Genomic DNA, 21905 nt, shown 5'->3' with positions numbered 1-21905 from the left:
GAAATGGGACTAAAAACAGGCTGCTGGGCTAAAAGTATGTATAAAAACAGTCAAATTAGCAACAACTACTTGCTCAGCCAGCACAGCAAGGTGATGATTTCTTCACAACCATAGAGGCAGGAAGGAAGTTTACTCTCTGGATACTAGGATAGAATTTCCAGACTCCAGAATCCTAGGTGCAACTGAAAAAGGGGATTTAGTTAAAGCATTACACCCAACAGTGAAAGCTCTGGCCCTCTGTCATTAACTGGCTTCTAAAACACACACATCCAGGCTTATAACCCTGGAGGATTCCTCTCCAAGAAACTAAGAGGTCCAGACCAAAGGAGCTACAGATTCTGATAACTGAGGGAGGTTTCCCAACAAAATAACAGGGCTCTAGCTCTATTACCTACTTCAAAATCTACGCACAGCAGGGCTACTGCTGTATCACCTGCTCCAAGATCTGCTGAGCAATAACCCTTGCTCATGCACACAAAGCGTCCCATTAGCCTTACAGTTCCTCTCTTGCAAATACAGCTGGACAGCCAAGGATCACCAGGAAGTAGGAACGACTCTACTGAAGACAAAAAAGGGGCAAAATAGATAAACGCTCAAGAAATAGTGCAGGTAACAGAAGGAAACATTAAAATCAAACAAACAGAAAACTCAATACAATTACTAGTCTCAGAGACGATGTAAACCAAAAATCCCCCCCAAAACCGAAACCCATTGCTGTAGAGTCAATTCCAACTTATGCGGCCCTATAGGACAGAGCAGAACCGTCCCACAGGGTTTCCAAGGAGTGGCCGGTGGATTCAAACTGCCAACCTGTTGGTAAGCACTCATAGCTCTTAACCACTGCGCCACCACAGCTCCAGAGCAGAATGCTATAAAAAAGGAATATTCAGAGAACAAGAGACGGTACTTACATAACTGTTACAGTCAAATGAAAAATATGACAGTAGAAACAAAAAGTTCAAAGAAGGGATAGAAAATTGAGGAAATCTTCCAGAAAATAAAACCAAAAGGTCGAGAAAAGATGAGCCATTTGGAGGATCAAACAAGGAGGTACAACATCCAAAAAGAGTTCCTAAAGAGAGAACTGAGAATACAGAAGGAAGAGGTTACGTTTTCCAGAAATTAAAGACATGAGTTTCGACACTCAAAGAGCCCACGGAATACCCAAACCACACCAAGGCACATCAGTGTGAAATTTCAGAACATCAGGAATAAAGACGAGATCAGAAGGCTTCCAGAGATGAAATAAGTAACATACAAAGGATCAGGAATACGAATAACTTCAGACTTCTCAACAGTAATAATGAAAACAGAAAGCAGTGGCGCAATGCCTTTTAAATTCTGGAAAATGACTTCCAAACTAAAATTCTGATTCTAACCAGGCTACCAATCAAATGTGAAGGTAAAAGTAAGATCTCAGTAGTTTTGCCTCTTTGCACCCTTCCTTAGAAATCTCCTGGTAGATATACTTAAAAAAATGAAGGAGTGTACCAAGGAAGACAAAGTCATGAGATATAGGAAATGGGGGATCCAATCCATGAAACCCAAAAAGGATTTCCCAAATAATGGTTTAAAAAAGTCCCACGACAATAACTGGAGCAGGCACAGTCTAGAGAGGAAGGAGAAGATGGACGGGTCTAGGAGGGATCTTGTGAAGAAAAAATGGAACTGAAAGATAACCTTTAGTGTTTGCCTTTATTGAGAGAAGGGCTGTAGTTGTATTTAAGTTTGGGATTGAGTTAGTGATTAAAAAAAAAAAAAAAAAGCTGCCACTGAGTTGATTCTGACTCTAGCAACCCTATAACAAAAAAACCGAACCTGCTGCCGTCGATTTCAACTCATAAAAACCCTATAGGACAGAGTAGAGCTGCCCACATACAGTCTCCAAGGCTGTAATCTTTAAGGAAGCAGAATGCCACATCTTTCTTCTGCAGAGCTATTGGTGGGTTTGAACCATCAAGCTTTTGCTTCACAGCTGAGCGCTTTAACCACTGTACCACCAGGGCTCCTGAGTTAGTGATAGGTAGGTACATAGAATATTAAGTAAAGAAAAAAATCAAATTAATTAACAACAGAGGGAAAAAAAAGTTGTACAAAGAGATAACTTATCAGCTGTGAGCATTTCAGTAAGAATAACACTAACACTGAATATTACTCCAATCAAAACTTGTGACAGAACAAGGTGGGAAGATAATGAAAAGAGAAGGAAATGTGAGATTACTGTACATATGTAAAAGGGGAGAGAAGATGAAAGAGTTTAAAATCTTCAGCTTCCACAGTACAAAGTCAATAGATAATGAATAAAATGGAAAATCTCGAGACATAACAGTTTTAGCATAGTAATTGGAAATAGTAAGTAAATAGCTCATGTAACTTTAAGGTTTGAAAATATTTTCCCTGGAAAACAAGAATCAAGGTAGGGAGTGGAGAGTCAGAGGGTTGCTACTTTACTTCATAAACTTTGGCACAAAATTCTTTGACTTTCAAAACTACATGCATTGAACCAACAAAAAGCTGTTAGGTACACAATGATACTAAAAAAAGAGAAAGCAAAACAAACAACCCTCTGTCACAATTTGAGGCAGCTATTAAATCCTTGTTTTGGAAATTGACAATTGAAAGAATTAAGTATTTATCCTGCTTCTCCAACAGAAACTAAAATTCAGAGTAAACAAATAATCCCAGTTAATGTGTAAAAAGCTCTACTTCAGAGAAGGATGCAAGCTAAGAAATATAGAACAAAAGGTTTAGAAAAACAGAACTTCATAATTTTAATGAAATTTTAGATTCAGACAAAGATTATCAATTGGTGTTAAAACCATCAGGCAAATGCATGATGGGGTGCTGGGCATTCATAGAGCAGAAACAGCACATGGATTACTTTTTAGTTGTGAAGAGTAAAACGTAACTGCACCAATGGAGGGATTGAACTGTAATCACCCAAATCCAGGGGGCCATCTTAGTATCAGTAATGGCCCACTAACGGGTCAATCAGATTTTACAGATCTTCTAATATGATGGAACACTAAGAGTACAATACAACATCACCTATGAAATATTTTATCTAAAACTTGATTTCCGTAGCCATAAACTTCCCGTTTATAGGAACTACAAGGGATAAAGCAACAAACTAAATGGCACCTCAGCCAGAAAAATTCAGAAGATGGGACACCTTGGAAAATAATTGCCCTGGTTGACTAAACAACTGAGTGTCATGAAAAAGGGGCTGCCAGATTAAAAAAAAAAAAAGATTAGAGGGATATAGCAACTAGGTACAACATGCGATCCTGGATTAGAAGCTGGTTTGGATAAAGTAGCTGCCAACAGCATTTTGGGTCAACTGGAAATTTTAAATATGGTCTGAGTATTCGATGAGGTAATTTCCTGAAATCAAATAGATAAAATTGAGCTTTATAAAAATTAATAACTTTTGTGATTCAAAGACACCATCAAAAAAGTGAAAAAGACAATTCACAGAATGGGAGAAAGCATCTGCAAATCACATATGTGATAAAGAACTTGTACCTAGAATGTATAAAGAACTTTTACAGCTTGATCATAAAAAGACAAATAAAAAATGGGAAAAGGATCTGAGTAGACATTTTTTCAAAGATCACATATAAATTTTTTTCTATTTTTTCTTTTGTTGCTTGTGCTTTTGGTATCAAATTAAGAAACCACTCCCTAATCCAAGGTCATGAAAACTTATCCCTACGTTTTCTTCTAAGAGCTTTATACTTGCAGCTCTTACATTTAGGTCTCTGATCCATTATGGGAGCCTTGGAGGTGAAGTGGTTAAAAGCTCAGCTGCTAACCAAAAGGTTACCAGTTCAAATCCACCAGTCATTCCTTGGAAACTCTATGGGCCAGTTCTACTCTGTCCTATAGGGTTCCTGTGAGTCAGAATCGGCTTGATGGGAAAGGGTTTGGTTTGGTTTTTGATCTCTTTTGAGTTAATTTCTGTATAAGGTGTGAGGTAGGGGCCCAACTTCATTCTTTTGAATGTGGCTATCCACTTGTTCCCGTACCATTTGTTGAAAAGACAATTCTTTCTCTATTGAATGGTCTTGGAACCCTTGTCAAATATTAGTTGACCTCAGATGCATGGGTTTATTTCTAGACTTTCAATTCTATTCCATTGATTTATAAGTCTATCCTTTTGCCAGTACCACACTGCCTTTATCACTGTTGATTCATGGTAATTTTTGAAACTAGGATGGGTGAGTGCTCCTACTTTGTTCAAGATTGTTATGGCTATTCTGGGTCCCTTGCAATTTTAGAATCAGCTTGTCAATTTCTACAAAGAAGTCAGCTGGGATTCTGACAGGGACTGCACTGAATCTGTTGGATAGCTTGGGGAGTAGACATCTTAACAATTTTAAGCCATCTAATTCATGAACATGGAATGTTTCCCCCTTTAGTTACTAATACTAATTAATTTCTTTCAACGTTTTATAGTTTTCAAAGAACTTCTTTTATTAAATTTATTTGTAAGCATCTTATTCTGTTTGATGCTACTATAAATGGAACTGCATTCTTAAGTTCATTTTTGGATTGTTCGTTGCTAGTGTATAGAAATACAATTTATTTTTGTATATTGATCTTGATTCCTGCAATCTTCTAGTATTCATTTGTCTTTTCTAATGATTTTTTAGTAGATTCCTTAGGGTTTTCTACATAAAAGATCATGTCAACTGTGAATAGAGGTTGTTTTACTTCTTCCTTTTCAAGCTGAGCACCATTTCATTTCTTTTCTTGCCTAATTGCCCTGGCTGTAACCCACGTAATGTAGAAAAGAAGTGGTAAAAGCAGACATCCTTGTTTTGTTCCTGATCTGAGGGGGAATGCATCTAGTATTCAACTATTAAATGTGATTCTAGCTCTGGGTTTTTCATAGATCCCTTCACTGGGTTAAAGAAGTTCTCTTCTATAGGTAATTTGTTTAGTATTTTATTATGAAAGGGCCTTGGACTTTATCAAATGCTTTTTCTGTGTCTTGTGAGATGATCCTGTGAATTTTGCTTTTTATTCCACTGATGTATTACATTAGTTAATTTTTGAACATTAAACCAACCTTGCATTCCTGGGTTAAATCCCATCTGGCCATTGTTAGGGACTGAATTGTGTCCCATCAAAAATGTGTTATAAATTCTAACCTCTAAGCCTGTGGTTGTAATCCCATTTGGGAATGGGTTGCTACGTTAAAAAGACAGGATTACCGTAGAGTATGTCTTGAGTCAATCTCTTCTGTGATATTAAACAGATTAAACAAAGATGCAAGGAACAGAGACGGGGGAAGAGAGATCCCAAGTTACATGAAGATCATCCATCCAAGAGTAGAAGCTCAAAAGAAACAAGGACCTTCCTTCAGAGCCAACAGAGAGAGAAAGGCTTCCCGCAGAGATGGCACCCTGAATCTGGACTTCTAGCCTCCTAAACTGTGAGAAAATAAATTTGTTAAAGCCATTCCCTTGTGGTTTTTCTGTTACAGGGGCACTAGATAACTAAGAGTCATGGTGTATAACTTTGTATACATTGCTGCGTTCACTTTGCTAGTATTTTGTTAAGGGTTTTCATTCCTTTTTATAAGACATATTGGTTTGTAGTTTTCTGTTCTTGTGATGTGTTTGTCTGGTTTGGGTATCACAGTAATACCGGCCTTGTAAAATGAGTTGGGAAGTGTTCCCTTCTGGTTTTTTGGGAAGAGTTTGTGAATAATTGGTATTACTTTTTCTTTAAATATTTGATAGAATTCAGCAGTGAATTTATCTGGATCTGGGCTTCTCTTTGCAGGTTTTTTTTTTTTTTTTTTTTTTTTAATTCAATCTCTTTTCTTGTAAGTCTATTCAGATTTTTTTATTCCCTGAGTCAGTTTCAGTAGTTAGTCTCTTTCTGGGAATTTGGCCATTTCATTTAAATTCTCTAATTTGTTGGTGTATAATTCTTTATAGTATTCCTTTATAACCCCTAATTTCTGTAAGGTGGTGTGATGGTTAAGGTTGTTTGTCAACTTGGTAGGCTCATGAGTTCAGTTGTTTGGCAGTTATGACATAGTTTGACAGCTACGTAATGATGTAATCTCCTCCACAATGAGATCTGGTATAACGTGATTACCTCCATGATGAGATCTGCTATGAGCGGCCAATCAATTGAAAGGGAGTTCCCTTAGGGGGTGTGGCCTGCATCTGATATATGTGGACTTTCTGGCAAAGCTCGCTTTTGCTCACTCTGGATCCTGCAGCTGGCTCGGCATCTGACTTTCTATTCTTGGACTTGAGTAAGCAGTTTATCTTCAGATCTTGGGATCTGTGGGCCTCTGCAGCCTGTGAGCCAGAGGCCTGCTGTCTGACCTGCCGATCTTGGGTCCATCAGCTCCTGCAGCTACTTCTGTCAGGAAAAGCCTTGAGCCTGACCTTCGGACTTGGGACTTTCCACCCTCTGCAACTGTGTGAGCCATTTCCTTGATATAAATTTCCCTCTCTCTCTCCATGTATATTTATGTATATGCTTCACCGAATTTGCTTCTTTAGAGAACCGAGCTTAAGACGTGATAATGACCCCCTCTTTCATGTCTAGTTCTAGTAATTTGAGTCTTCTTTTTTTCTTGATCAATTTAACTAAAGGTTTTCCAGTTTTGTTGGTCTTTTCAAGGAGCCAGCTTTTGGATTCATTGATTTTCTATTTTTCTATCCTCTAATTAATTTCTGCTCTAATCTTTATTATTTCCATCCTTCTGCCTGTTTATTTTTAGTTTGCTCTTCTTTTTCCAGTGTCTTAAGGTAGATAGTTAGGTTATTAATTTCAGACTTTTCTTTCTTAATGTAGACATTTATAGCTATGTTTTCCTCTAAACCCTGCCTTAGTGCATCGCATAAGTTTTGGCAAGTTGTGTCTTGATTTTCATTTACCTCAAACTATTTTCTGATTTTCCATGTTATTTTTTTCTTTGACCCATTGGTTATTCAGGTATGTATTTTTTAATTTCCACTTTTTGTGAGTATTCTAAACTTTCCCTGCTATCAATTTCTAACCTCTGAGAACATACTTTGTATTATTTTTATTCTTTTAAACTTACTGAGGTTTGTTTTACAGTCTAGCATATCCTGGAGGCTGTTCCTCGTGCATTTGAGAAGATGGATATCCTGTTATTGTTGGATAGAGTGTTCTGCAGATGTCTGTTAGGTCTAGTTAGTGTGTACTGTTGTTCAAGTCTTATACTTCCTTACTGATCTTCCATCTAGTTGTCCTATCCATTACTGAAAGTGGTTATGTCTCCAGCTATTACTGTTCAATTGCATGTAATTTACAAAATTCACATTTACTGCTTTAAAAACAATTATTTAAAAGCAACCATATAAATGTATTACCTAGATTAAAAAAAAAAAAAGGGCAAGCAGCACACATGGATTTGAGAAGTCAGTTTGCTGACTCAATCCTGAAGGTCTTAGGTCAGAGTTCAGAAAAAAAAAGGAGTTTCAGTGTTCTGGATATTTTGGTTTTGGATCACATCTTTCCCTTAATAATGGTTAACAAAAACTCTGGGCCCTGCAGACTAGAGAACCGTGGTCATAATAAGTACTCTTGTATTGCTTCTCAATCTTTCACTTGTTCTTTCTAGCCCGAATTTCTTCTTATCCAAAAGCTTGAATCATTACAAACATTTAAAATATATTCCTTAAAGTATTTTTAATTCTTGAAAAATAATTATAAATTCACTGAATAAAAACATCTCTGGTCATCCTCAGTATCCAGCATAACTTTTATACTGGGATAATCCTTTACTTTAATCCTTTTATCCTTTCCTAAGAAGCACTGTTGCAATGATAATTCGATTATCTGAGTATTAAAGACTAGTTAGAACTTTTGAGTTCACTTACTATTTTTCTTCAAATCCTACCATCCACATTAAAAAACCCAACAGCAATTAATGATTTTACTAAAAAGAATGTACCTGTACAAGAATCAAGCCACACATTTAAATACTGCATTTAACACAGAATATGTAAGCAGCAGAACTGTTTGGTGATCCTACTGAAGGAGAAGATATTTCTCTCCTAACTTTGCACATGCAGATACTTAAGCCCATGTTTATTTGAGTCTGAAATAGACATTCTCTTACCTGGAAGCAAGTAGACAGGTGGGTTATGTCCTTCAGGCTGAAAAGCATCTGTTAATCTAATCCTCTCATCATATATCCTTTACCACAACAGCAATAATGACAACAGCAAAAAAAAAAAAACTCTTCTATCTCTAGTTTCAAAAAAAAAAATTAAAAAATTTTAATTTTTTTAATCTCTAAAAAATAATATCTCTAGCCTCATAAAATTCCTACACTCAAAGAGTGAATGTAGGATTGATTTTTTTTTTTTTGAAATTTGGATACAATAAGCCAACTCTGCCTGTTTCATTTTTAGGAGCTCTATTTCTTAAAATGTCTCCCTAACTAAACTGAAATCAACTTTTATGTATCTTCCTGTCAGTGATCCTAGGAATACAACAAAATTATCTTTCTTCAATGTGACACTTTTGTCAAGCATTCCGGAAAAATTGTTTCTCCCAAATGTTCTCTTCTCTATGCTAACCCTAGCTCTTTAAGCTATTCCTTTAAACAATATTGTTTCCACACTATCTACCATACTGATCATTTTCTTTCAGGTGTACTCCAGTTTATCACTCTTAAAAGGTAGTAATAAAAAAATGAACACAGTACACCATGAGTTCCTACCAGGACAAAATAAACTAAGGCCTCTCTTGAGTTTGATGCTATACTTTAACGAAACAGTCTGATATTGTTAGTTTTCTTCAATAGAAACAATGCATTATCAACTCTAAGTCTATTTAATTAAAATCCCAAGGAATTTCCATTCATTCATTTATCAGCTACTTTAAGGGTGCCTTCACTGTTCTCAGTATTGGACACAAAAGGCCAATCGGTTGTACAGTTTCTGTCCACATGGAGTTCACAGTTTAATGCAGGTCACACCAGAAATCACATACACAATTTACTAAATTACAATTGTGATAAGGGTACAAAAGTACTGGAGGTAAGAGCATGAACCATGGGGATATTAATTTACTCTTAAGTAAAAGGAAACAGGGCTTTGAGGAAGAGATTCAAGCCAAGACTTAAGAATGAGTAAGGGCTGACAAACCGAAAGAAAGAACAACAGTAAATGCAAAACTGAAAAAGAACTTGGCTGACAATGCACTAAGAGGAGATCACTTGGGCTCCAGTACTGTGACGAAGGAAAACGGGCATGGTTGAGCCTAGAGATAAGTGACTGAGTTCTTCTAAGTCTTTGGAGACATGTTTAAGAAGTTAGGATTATATTCTAACCTGAACGGGAGGCCACTGAAGGGTCTGACGCAGGAGAGCAATAAGATGGAATCTACAACTGAAAAAGCAAAACACTTACTGCTTAGTGTGTTAGTATGGTTTTAAAGAAAAAACAAAAGTGGCTGTAGGGAAATCAGTTGGGAAGCTATAGCTATAGTCCAGGCAGATGATGGGTGCACAGACTAGGAAGAAGGCAGCAGACACAGAAAGAAATAGATTCAAGATATATTTAGGACTTGATGACAAACTCTATGCGGGGGATAACGAAGAGGGGTGTGTTAACACTAAGGTTTCTTGCATGAACAATGGAATGGATGACAATGCCATTTTACTGAGATGGCAAATCTTTACTCCTATAAGACAGGTTGTCAAACTGGGCTCCCTCATCCTGAGCTTGGGTAATTAATGTTTTGAAAGCTCTACAAGACTTTTATATTCATCCCTGTAAACTTTTTCATTTTTTTGGCTCATATTTGTAGTCAGTTCAGATATTTAAAAATCTTTAGTCTATCATCCGATGTCTTCTCTTGCCCCTCCCAGCTTTCTATCGTCTACAAATTTGTTAAGTCATACTTTACATTCATTATTAAGTTATTAAAAAAATGTAAAAATGGGACAGGATGAAGTGCTCAGCTCCTCAGTGCATCACTAGTAAACTCTCTTCAAGTTGGCACTGATTCATTAAAAAAGACAAGAAATGCCCAATAGTTAACACCAGCAACACTATTTGTTCAACATTCAGGATGTGCCAAGCACTTAAAGTCTATTTTATATTTAGTCCTCACAAATTCATTTTTCCATCCCTTACATATTTACTGAGCTCTTGCTATGTGTCAGGAATTGAGGTAGGTACTAGTACTACATTATCTCAGGAATGAGGAATTTCAGGCTCAGAGACAAAGTAATTGGCCATAAGTCACACAGTTAGTAAAAGATTTAAAATACGATTCCCATTTTGAAGTCTCTCAAACACATGCTGTTACTCTTGAGGTTTTATTTGTACCAAAACCCAAAACCAAACATGTTGCCGTCAAGTCGATTCCGACTCACAACAATCCTACAGGACAGAACAGAGCTGCCCCATAGGGTTTCCAAGGCTGTAATCTTTATAGAAGCAGATTGCCACATCTTTCTCCTGTGGAGGGGCTGGTGGGTTCAAACCCTAGCCTTGTGGTTAACAGTCAAGCACTTTAACCACTGCACTACCAGGGCTCCTCTCTTATTTGCACGCTTAATTTTTTTTTTTTAATCAGTAATTTTTTTTTTATAGCATTAAGGTATACGTGAAAATGTTGTGTGCTGTACAGTTGATTCTGACTCACAGTGATCCAGTAAGACAGAGTAGAGCTGCCTCATAGGGTTTGCCAGGCGGTAATCTTTATGGGAGCAGATTGCCAGGTCTTTTCTCCCGTGGACTGGCTGGTGAGTTCAAACCACCAACGTTTCAGTTAGCAGATGAACTCTTAAGTGTTGTGCCACCAGGGCTCTTTGTATGTGAAAACACATGTAAACAAACATAAAGCTAGTACAACTTTTTCCAGACCAGTGTTTCTATTACTTTTACTGACAAACTTCTCAGTACAATCTCTAATATCCTTTTTAATTTCTGCATGTTCCTCATAGTATTTTGCTTTGTAGCTGAACTGAGGGCTTTTACTTTTCCTCTGGAGTCCCTGGGTGGTGCAAACACTTAACACGGTTGGCGGCTAACTGAAAGGCTGGTGGTTTATGTCCACCGGAGTCACCTCGGAAAGGCCTGGCGATCTACTTCTGAAAAATCAGCCACTGAAGAGCCCATGGAGCACACAGTTCTACTCTGACACACATGGGGCCGCCCCGAGTCAGAGTTAACTCAGTGGTGATTAGTCGTTTTTCCTGCCCTTGCAAAGTTCAGTTTATGAAATCCTTCTCTCCTCATCCCTTCTTTCATGCAGCTGGCACAGGAAGTATTCCTGTTCAAATTCTAATCTCTTTTTTAGATTAAATACCACTTGTCAGTAATAAATGGAAAAAGTCAAGGAAAGCCAGATTTTATACAGGTAGGATTTGCTGTCTACATTTTAAGAAATGTTGTTTTTCAAATACACTTTTTATAAGTTGGGAAGATTGAATTTCCTAATATTCCATTTGGGCTCAAATAACCATAACAAGGGTTGTTAAGTTGGCGATTAATAACAAATGAATGCAAGTAGGGGGAAATAAGATTCTGAACCAACAGGACTCTTCCTATTCCCATTTCCTAAGGAATACTCCCAGAAGAATGTTCTCGTAAAAATATGCAAGTAGAAAATTGAAAACATATCTGCTCTTACGGTGCACTGGGGTTTTATCAACAAGATATTTTAATTCCAGATGTGCCACAGTCCATGCATGTCCAGAAGTATATAAAACATTCTCTATCAGTATCATATCATACGTTTTTTTAGTTTAGATGGACATGAAGGAATGCAGTTGTTTTATAAGGTTTATCAGTATAAGAAAGCATATACCCAGGAATATGCTACCTAAGATCCAAGTGGCTACAATGATTGCCACTTGAAAATTTTAGGAACACGATGGAGTTTACCTGATAGCAGAGTCTTGGAGTTCTGCTTTTAACACACTGTGGAGTTTTCAAATGCTGTTTTTCTTTAACTTGAACAAAAGAACAACAACTACATGTACAACATTTTCTCTGTAAACTCAAAACATGCTTTTTCAAGGCAGAGGACATCCAAATAAATGTTTCCTAAGCAATAATATGGAAATCCTGGTGGCACAGTGGTTAAAAGCTAAGGCTGCTGACCAAAAGGTCAGCAGTTCAAATCTATCAGGTGTTCCCTGGAAGCTGTAGGGGCAGTCCTTCTCAGTCCTATAGGGTTGCTAGGAGTTCGAATCGACTCAACAGCAGTGGGTTAAAGTTATCATACGGCTAAGAAGATATACTCACCTTTAAGTTTCTGGAGGTCCTCCTTCAAATCTGGCCCTGCGAGCATGAAGATACTTTCTGACACAGGATTCTTATCAGTGAGACTCTCATTGCTGGTATTTACAATGGCTGTACAGTTTAGTATTGCCACATCTCCTTTCCTGAAGAAACACGATAAATAAATAAGTAAAGAGCCAAATCCCAAACCAAACCCAGTGCCATCAAGTCGATTCCGACTCAGCAATCCTATAGGGCAGAGTAGAACTGTCCCACAGAGTTTCCAAGGAATGCTTGGCAGATTTGAACTGCCAACCCTTTGGTTAGCAGCCATGGCACTTAACCACTACGCCACCAGGGTTTCCAAGTAAAAAGCAGGTATGGGGAAAAGGAGGAAGATAAGAAAGCTAGTTTCTACTCCTTCCAAAACATCTTATCTACATGCCCTTCCCAACCTTGGTTTTACTAGTTCACAAGCAAACCAAGAGCAGAAGAGAAAGGACTCAGAAAGATTCATCTGGCATTTTAGATCTTTAATGCAATTGCTACAACCACAAATTTCACAAAACTGTCATTATTCTTTTGTGTCTTACCTATTTCTCTTTCACTCTAACAGAGTGCCTATTTATAGAGCTGAAAGTAATCAGTTTAACAGAATTTAGACAAAACAGCATTATTTATAAATGTTAAAAAGTAGAAACAACCCACATGCTCCACTGATAAACAAAATGTAGTATATCTGTACAATGGAATACTATTCAGCCATAAAAAGGAACGCAGCACTAAAACATGCCACAGCAGGAATCTTAAAAACAATGCTAAATAAACAGATCAGTCACAAAAAAACACATATTATATATTTACAGGAAATGTCCAGAATAGGCAAACATATAGAGACTGTGGTTACCTAGGGCTGGAGAGATTGGGGAAAATGCTGAGTGACTGCCAACAGGTACACAGTTTCTCTTTGGGGTGATAAAATGTTCTAACATTGTGATGATGGTTGTACAACTCTGTGGCTATACTAAAAAACACTGAATTGTACAATTAAAACTGGTGAATTGTATGGTATCTGAACTCTATCTCAATAAAGCTGTTAAAAAAAACGAACTACTAATATATGCAACATTGATGAATACTGAAATAAGTACGCTGAGTGGAAGAAGCCAAACACCCCCCCTCCCACCAAAAAAAGCACATGATTTCATTTATGTAAAACTCTAGAAGATGCAAACTAATCTATAGTGATAGATAAGTGGTTGCTTGGGGCAGGGAGGGGCAGGAGGGACGATTACAAAAGGACACAAGAAAACTTTGGGGGTGTTGGATACATTCATTAGCTAGATTGTGGTGATGGTTTCATGGGTGTGTGTGTATGTCAAAACTTACCAAATTGTACATTTTAAATATATGCGGTTCATTGTATGTTATTTACACATCAGCAAAGCTGTGAAGGAATATATACAAAGCAGTACTTCAACAATTCTAGGGCTTATAAGAAAAACAGAAGAAATTATATGAAAGTGTTATCACATCATGCCTATAGGGTCACTATGAGTCAGAATCGACTCGAAGGCAGTGGGTGGGTTATTACATCATGCCAGAATATAATCAAAGAGTTACCAAAGAACCACTTTTCCGCTGATATCCTTATTATAAGGAAAAGGTGATCTAATAATGTCTTCCTGTGATTTTTCAGCTGCAGTGTCAGAAGAATCTAATTCATCTTCACATGAGTCACCCCAACTTGGTAGTGTATCCACATCCACAAACTGGGAAGGTGCACCCAGGGGATCCATGGAACGGAAACTTCAGCTGTCTTTTCCCAAATTCCTCAGCAATTCAGTATTCACTGGAGATGTCAGCTTAAGAGAAAAGGGAGGATTGTTTTAACAGAAAAGCACAGATATTAGTTTAATTCTATTGCAGCAAAAAAACAAAACCCTAGTGTGAAATACTCCAATAATACATTACAGGATTATAGTCACTTAAATAGTCCATAAAAAACTATGTAAAACAAAGAATTGTTATAGTCTTTCTAAAGCAGGAAGAAAGGGGGCTTATTTAAGCATAAATTATTTTTAAAGAATTACAGTCATTAAAATAATCACATGGCCCACCAGTCCTATTTTTCAGAAATAAACAACTATTCATTCAACGTTCATTGAGTGCCTGTCTTTAAAAAAACAAAAACAAAAACTGCTGCAACAGATACAGAGAAAAATAATATCTACAAAGTTCAATCTGATGATAATGTAGAGGATGCAACGAGTAAGACAAAAAGGGAAGCAGGGACATTACTGCAATCAAGTAGTAAGAGATGCTAAAGGTCTGAACTCAGAAGAAAAGGCGATGGAGAAGAAGGCATGGATTTGAGAGTCAATACACAATAGAAAAAGCCCTGGTGGCACTGTGGTTAGGAGCCCAACTGCTAACCCAAAGGTCAGCAGTTCCAATCCACCAGCCGCTCCTCGGAAACCCTATGGGGGCAGTTCTACTCAGTCCTTTAGGGTTGTTACGAGTCAGGATCGACTTGATGGCAATGACAATGGTTTATACAATGGAAGAAGTAACAAGATTTGGGAACCTATAGGATATGGTATGTGATATTGCTGTAGTAGTTGACTGTACAAGAATACAGAAAACAGAAGAGACGGGTAATGGCAAAATACATCGTGTCAAGTACTATAGAAAGGTTACAGAAAACTTAACATGAGAAAAGGATACTCAGTTTGTCAATAAGTTAGACAGCTGTTTTCATTAAAATGGTGGATTCATTCACCCAGTCAATCTTTGTAAGCATCCACTAGGTGTCAGATATTGTTCTAGGCAGTGTCCCTGGGTGGTGCGAATGGTTAACGCACTTGGCAGCTAACCAAAAGATTGGAAGTTCCAGTTCAGCCACCCAAAGGCATTACCGGAAGCTTGGTGATCTACCTCCAAAAAATCAGCCACTGAAAACCCTGTGGAGCACAGTTCTACTCTGACACACAGGGGGTTCCCTTGACTCAAGGGCTACTGGTTTTGGTTACTGTTCTAGCCACTGGGGATTAAGACAGAATAAATTCCTGCCCTTATGAAGCTTATGCTTCTATGGAGGGGAGAGATGATAAACAACAAACAAACACACAGATATCTAACAGAATGACTGAAAGCGGTAAGTACTATGCAAGAGAAGTATGACATCTCAGTAAAGACCTAAATGAAGTGAAAGAGCAAGCTCTGTGATGCTCTAGGGAGTATTTCAGGCACAGGAAATCGTAAAGTGCAAAGGCCAAAAGGGCAGCAAAGGAGCCTGGTGTATTCCAGGAAGAACAGGAGGTAGGTTTGGCTAGAGTGGAATAAGCTAGGTAATGAGTGGTAGGTGATGAGGTTGGTGAGAGGGAAAGGGCAGATGATACACTTTGTAAGCCATGGTAAGGAATTTGGATCTTATTCTAAATATGATGGGAAGTTACAGAAGGATCTTGAGCAAGATAATAACAGCAGAATTAACATTTCAAAAGATTACCCTAGCTATAATAAAACTGAGTAAGGGCAAGAGTAGAAGCATAAAAAAAGTAGTCCGGGTGATGGGGGTGATGACAAAGGTGGTGAGAAATGGTTAAACCTGGAATGCATTTCAAAGGTAACAAAAATGAATATGAAGGGTGAGGGAAAAGAGCAGAATCAAAGATAACACCTAGGTTTCTTACTTAAGGGGAAGACTGGAATAGGTTGTAGGGTGGAGTCACAGGCTTACAGCAAGCAACGTATGCACAGGTTTAACTGTGTTTACTTATTAATCTGTAGTGTACAATTTCACATGCGTTTCATCACATCTTTAATTAGGTAATCTGCCCCTGGGTGGAATGATAATCAAGGTTTTTTCTCTAATCTTTATGAGCAAGCTAAGTATAAAATGCCATTATACAGCCAAGTGTTTACATCTAACATTTAACTGGTTACATAAAGCTAAGGCTCAGGGGAGAGGCGGGTCTAAAGAGATACATTTGGAAGTCTCAGCATATAGACGGTATTTAAAGGTATGGGAACCGTGTGAGATGGCCCAGTGAATACATGGAAGGAGATTCCAGGACAGAGTCCTCAAGTACTTCAAAATTTAGAGGTTAGAAGTAAGTCTGATAATGAGACAGAGAAGTACTGGTAGGAAAGGAAGGAAAATCAGGAAAGTGTGGTAGCCTAAGAGCCAAATGAAAAAAGTAATTTAAGGAGTGCTCAAGAAGTATCTAAGACCAATAAGCTAGGGTCTGATGATGCTGAAAGGTTAAGTAAGGGTGTTTGGTAAACTGAAGATGGCTGGTAACACTGAACATACGTGACAGCAGACAGATGATCAGGAAATGAGGACTGGCATGTCAGTTTCTCTTTTGAGAAGTTTTTCGGTATGACCTTAATGTTTATTGCTATCAAGGAGAGCAAGCATGCCCTTCTACAACTAATTCCTTGATGTTTCTTGCTGGAACATGGGATATGAACTGGAACAAATCATGGATCTTGCATAATATACTAATTTCTGCACTGTGAGATAAGAACTGTGATCATTTATGTAATAATTTTGGAAAGGCCTTGTAGGTTATAAATGATGAAATTGTAGATGACTATTCTTATTTGATACAAAAAAACTCAGCTTCATAGGGTTTTCAAAGCTGTGGCCTTTTGGAAGCAGATTGTCAGGATTGTCTTTGGTCTCCTTTGAAATTATTTTGAAACAAAGAAACTAATTCTGCTAGTCCATCCCACTGGCCTTTAAGGGGGAGGGGGCAACACATTTATTTGTTCACAAAGTATCCAAACTGGCAAGATGATTGAACAGGGAACAAATGGAGACTACGCTCATTTTCCATGGCAATGAAATTATATTTTTCAGTAATTCATAATTAAAAACAAAATTTGTAATTTTTTAACCATGATTCATATTGAAGTTCTTAAATTCCATTAAACATAAACTTAGTTTTCAGTTTGCACACTTGAAGGCCAACTTTCTGGAAAAAAAAAATTACTTCTTTAAAATAAATTTTCTCTCTGACTCGTAAGTAATATTTGCTTATGGAACATTTCGAAGATACTAAAAAATAAGGGGAAAAAATCCACTGACTTTTTATATAGTTCCTACCTCTTTTTCTGATAGGTAAAACCACACAAAAATGTACAATGTTCAAAAAAACCCTAATTTTGAATCCTTTTTCATTACTATTTTAAGGAAAACATTTCTATATGTAATTACACTGTGAGGCACAGGCAGTATGGTACTATAAAAGCTTAGGCTTTGATATCAGAAAGCCTGAGTTTGGGTCTAGGACCTACCACCTAACAGTTGTGTTATCCTTGACTCTAAACCCAAGTTTCCTTATTTCTAAAAATAAAAAACAAAACACAAATCCATTGCCATCGAGTCGATTCCAACTCATGACAACCACACAGGACAGAGTAGAACTGAACCCAGAGGGTTTCCAAGGAACAGCTGTTGGATTCAAAGTGCTGATCTTTTTGGCTAGCAATCATAGCTCTTAACCAGTGTTAATATCCTAGGGTTACTGTAAATATTAAATGAGATAATCTGTGTCACTGTCTGGAAGAAAATTTGTTTCCACATGTAGCAAAGAGCAAAACACTGTCAAAGACAATAAAGGGCACCAAACCAACCAAACACAAATTGCTAAATTAAGATACACTCTTACCTACTCAATGTTACCACTTCACTTGTAATAACCTTGTTAATCCCTAACACCTCCATCAACTAAATATCTGTTTTCTGTGATTTTCCTCCTGTGACACCGGCGGGGGGGGGGGGGGGGGGGAATGACATAATTGTCCTGCCTATTGCCAGTACAAATTATGCCTTCCCCTATCAGCTAGGCTCACTCTCAACACTATTTATCAATTCTTTTAACCATTCTTTGTTGACTCTCTGAGCTATTCTATATAGCCAATCCTCAAAATGTCCTAAATGATACCCACCTCCTCAAATTCAAACCCTGCATAGTTGCCCTGCACAACGACTAGAGCTGGCCTATGTAACCAATAGGATATTGCAGAAGTGACAGGGTGTGACTTCCAAGGCTAGATCATAAAACATGTTGTGCCTCTGCCTTGATCTCTCTTGAGCTGCTTGCTCTGGGGAAAGCTAACCACCATGACCTGACAATACTCAAGAAGCCCATGGCAAGGCTCCCAAGAGGAAAAACAGACTTCTTAGCAACAAACAGCATCAGCTGCCAGGCACGTGAGTAAGCACCCTGGAAGCAGATCCTCCAGCCCTAGCTGGGCTTCAAATGATGTCAGCCCTGGCAGGAATCTTGATGGTAACCTCATGAAAGACCCTGAGTCAGAGCCACTAGCTAAGCTGCTTCTGAATTCCTGACCCATAGAAACTGCAAGATAATAATGTTTACTTTTGTTTTAAGGCTTTAAATTTTGGGATCGTTTGTTATGTAGCAACGGGTGACTACATGGCATCTTTCCCAAGAAGCTCATACTCCCCAAGCTCTTAAATATGTTCAATTTATTTTCTAAAGATAATAGAAAATATTATCTACTGTGTCCAGGTAATTTACAGATTCAAGCACTCTTTGGTGCTGAGGCCCTGCTAATGAAGGAGATGGACCCACAAAAATCACACAAAACATATAATCACAGAAATGCATATACAGTTAAAATCCCTAAGGGTGCCACACAGAGTAATAAAGGAATTTAATTTAGATTGAAGAGTCAGAGAATGTCTCCTCCAGAAAGAGACATTTAAGACCAAAAGTAGCAGAAGAGTTACAAATATGATTTGTAATTCTCCCAATAATCCCACAAAGTAGAACTCTCATTTTATAGTGAGGGCATCAAGACCCAGAGGTTCAATAACCTGCTGAAGGTAACACACCAGTAAATGAACTCCCTGAGATCCAAATCCAGGACCAAAACCAAAGCCATTGCCATTGGGCTGATTCAGATTCATAGCAAACCTCTACGTCAGAGTAGAACTGCCCCACAGGTTTCCAAGGAGCATGTGGTAGATTCGAAGTGCCGACCTTTTGGTTAGCAGGGAAGCTCTTAACCACTGTGCTACCGGGGCCCCAAATCCAAGACTAGCTGGCATGAAAATCCGTGCAGTACATCATATCACATTGCCTCCCTTCTCTTCCTGCTGCTCTAAGAAAGCAGAAGTCGTCGTTCAAGTTAACTTCCCTCTAACTCGAAATCTATTTTCATTTGCTCTTCTCAGCTTCCAAGTGACTTAAGGGTGGAATCTACACTTTTAAGCCCGCCAAAACACTCTCCTTCATCTAAGCATGTTACTTCACCTTACCAGGTCTCCTCTAAGACAGTGTAAGAATATCCACTACTCCTTTCCAACGTTTGATCTCCCCAACCCCACTAGTTCTTCCCTGCAGTCCTCCCATTCTCCAAAACGTTTCCTACTGCGTTTCTTCTTCAGAGGATCAACCAAACTCCTCTTCTTCACCACTTTTTTAAAGTAATTTGTTTTGCAGTTCTACTTCCTCTTCTTCATTTATTCAACCTACTGCAGTTTTGCTTCCATCTCTCTCTGTAACAATGCAAAACTGGTCTTTCAAGGTCAACAATACCTTCCTAATTGTCAAATCCAAGAGCTAATGAAATTTTAGTTGCATTTACCATTGATCATTCCCTCCTTGAAACTCTATTATATTTCTTGGACAGGACACTCTGGTGGTTTTGCTGTATCTCTGATCACATCTTATCAGTATGCTTTTTTGGATCATCTTCCTAGATCTCATGTCATTGTGACCCAGGAGACATTGAGTGTCAGAAGATTATTAAGTAATGCTTATTTTTTTTTTATAACTCTTACGGAAACCCTGGTGGCATAGTGGTTAAGTGCTACGCCTGCTAACCAAAGGGTCGGCAGTTCAAATCCACCAGGCGCTCCTTGGAAACTCTATGGGACAGTTCTACTCTGTCCTATAGTGTCGCTATGAGTTGGAACTGACTCGACGGCACTGGGTTTCTGGGTATAACTCTTACTGCAGGGCAAAGTTTAATGGCATCATATGGAAAACATCAGGGCAATTTAAAAAAGCTGAATTCTTTTTCGGTTCCATCTCTCAACAGAAATTGCTTTTTCTCACCACAAAGAGATGTAACCTCTTCTCTCCCCCAAGACACAGATCCTAAATAAAGCAAATGGAGTAGTAGCAAAGCCAAGCTAGGCAAGAAAACCTGATCCCCGATCTCTAAAGTGGTTCTTAAAATTCTCTGGGGTCACAGACACCTCAGTAAATCATATGAAAAAAAAAAAAAGACCCTTTCACTCCCTACTATGTGCATAAGCTCATGCAAACACAGGTTTGCAAATACTGTATTCCCCCCAAATAACGTGCTCACGTAAATAACACGCACAAACATATAATGGATGGAAATAACGAAACTTAAGTAAACCACTTCTGGCATAGCACACCCCATACATATGTCATGCATATCTTGTGATATTTCTAGAAGTGAATTTTGGCCTCATTTCCCTGTCCTCCCACATTACAGGTAAATCATATTGTTCTCTTCATTTTCTTTACCTCCTGCTTATGTATAAGAAAATAGTTCAAATATGTTACTTTTGATCATAATTGTATAATAAAGCATAAGCCACGGCCAAGAAGTCATGGATCAAGTTTGGTAGTCCCCTAGTAACGGGAAAACAATCAAAACTGTGTGCTCATTTCTATTAAGTTGATAATTACAGTACATTAGCTCAACAGTTGAGTGTGAAAACTTTATTAGATCATCTTAAGTGAAACCATTAGGCTATGTTAGGTCTGCTTATTTCATAGTTTAATTATGTCTTCTTAGCAGCAATTGAAGTCAACACATGTAAAAAAAAATTGGCATAATGTGCTTCTGAAAATAATGCATGGGGGGGTTGTGCGGTTGGCAAAAAAACATAACACGTGTTATTTGTGGAAAAAAAAATACGATAAACATGAGAGGGTCCCCAGACTCAGATTAAGAATCCCAGTCATAGAAATAATGTAAATGGAGTGTTGGGGAGACCTTCAGTAATCTATTAACCAAAACCAAACCCTTTGCGGTCATGTCACTTTCAACTCCTAGCTACCCTACAGGACAGAGAAGAATTGCCCCATAGGATTTCCAAGGCTGTAATCTTTATGGAAGCAGACTGTCACATCTTTCTCCCATAGAGTGGCTGCTGAGTTTGAACTGCTGACCTTTCGGTTAGCAGCTGAGGGCTTACCCACTGTGGTACCAGGGCTCCTTAACCTATAGCTACAGCCAGCATCTTGTATAACGTTAAAGGAGTTTCAAGACTTTACACTGAAAATCAATTGATAAGGCTCAGTTTTGTCCTTCGAATTGGTGCATAAGCAAACAGTAAGACTTGGTAAAAAAGGCTCCTGAAGCAAGACATTAATGTTCCAGTACCAAAAAACCTACATGGAACAAACAGAAGATTTTGGAATGGATCAGATCTTTTTCCTTAGACATACTATCTTAAGGGTTATCCTCAGTACAGGCAGTCCCTGGATTAAAAACGAGTTCCATTCTTAAGTCTGTCTTTAAGTCGAGTTTGTACGTAAGTTGGAACAGTTATGTACGGTTTGTATCTAACATCAGTTAGTCAAATGTTTGTCTTACCATACAGTATATAGTATACCTTTCCATGCATTAAAAACATTA

General features: G+C 38.0%; 1 protein-coding gene across 4 annotated transcripts in view; it reads right to left on the bottom strand.

The window, feature by feature from the left end:
• Window positions 1–21905, bottom strand: part of GDAP2 (ganglioside induced differentiation associated protein 2) — a 76349-nt gene that overhangs the window by 51207 nt on the left and 3237 nt on the right. For all 4 annotated transcript variants that reach the window (XM_049879973.1, XM_049879972.1, XM_049879971.1 and 1 more), the window contains exons 2-3: window positions 13866–14107; window positions 12267–12406 (exon numbers count right to left, since the gene is read on the bottom strand). In XM_049879973.1, the coding sequence (XP_049735930.1) occupies window positions 12267–12406; window positions 13866–14041 (316 nt within the window). In that variant the 5' untranslated portion in view covers window positions 14042–14107. The remainder of the gene's footprint in view (window positions 1–12266; window positions 12407–13865; window positions 14108–21905) is intronic.

This window comes from Elephas maximus, chromosome 3 (assembly GCF_024166365.1).
Source record: "Elephas maximus indicus isolate mEleMax1 chromosome 3, mEleMax1 primary haplotype, whole genome shotgun sequence".
Classification (NCBI taxonomy): domain Eukaryota; kingdom Metazoa; phylum Chordata; class Mammalia; order Proboscidea; family Elephantidae; genus Elephas; species Elephas maximus.
The sequence above is the reverse complement of the archived record's forward strand: the minus strand, read 5'-3'. Positions and strand labels throughout refer to the sequence as shown.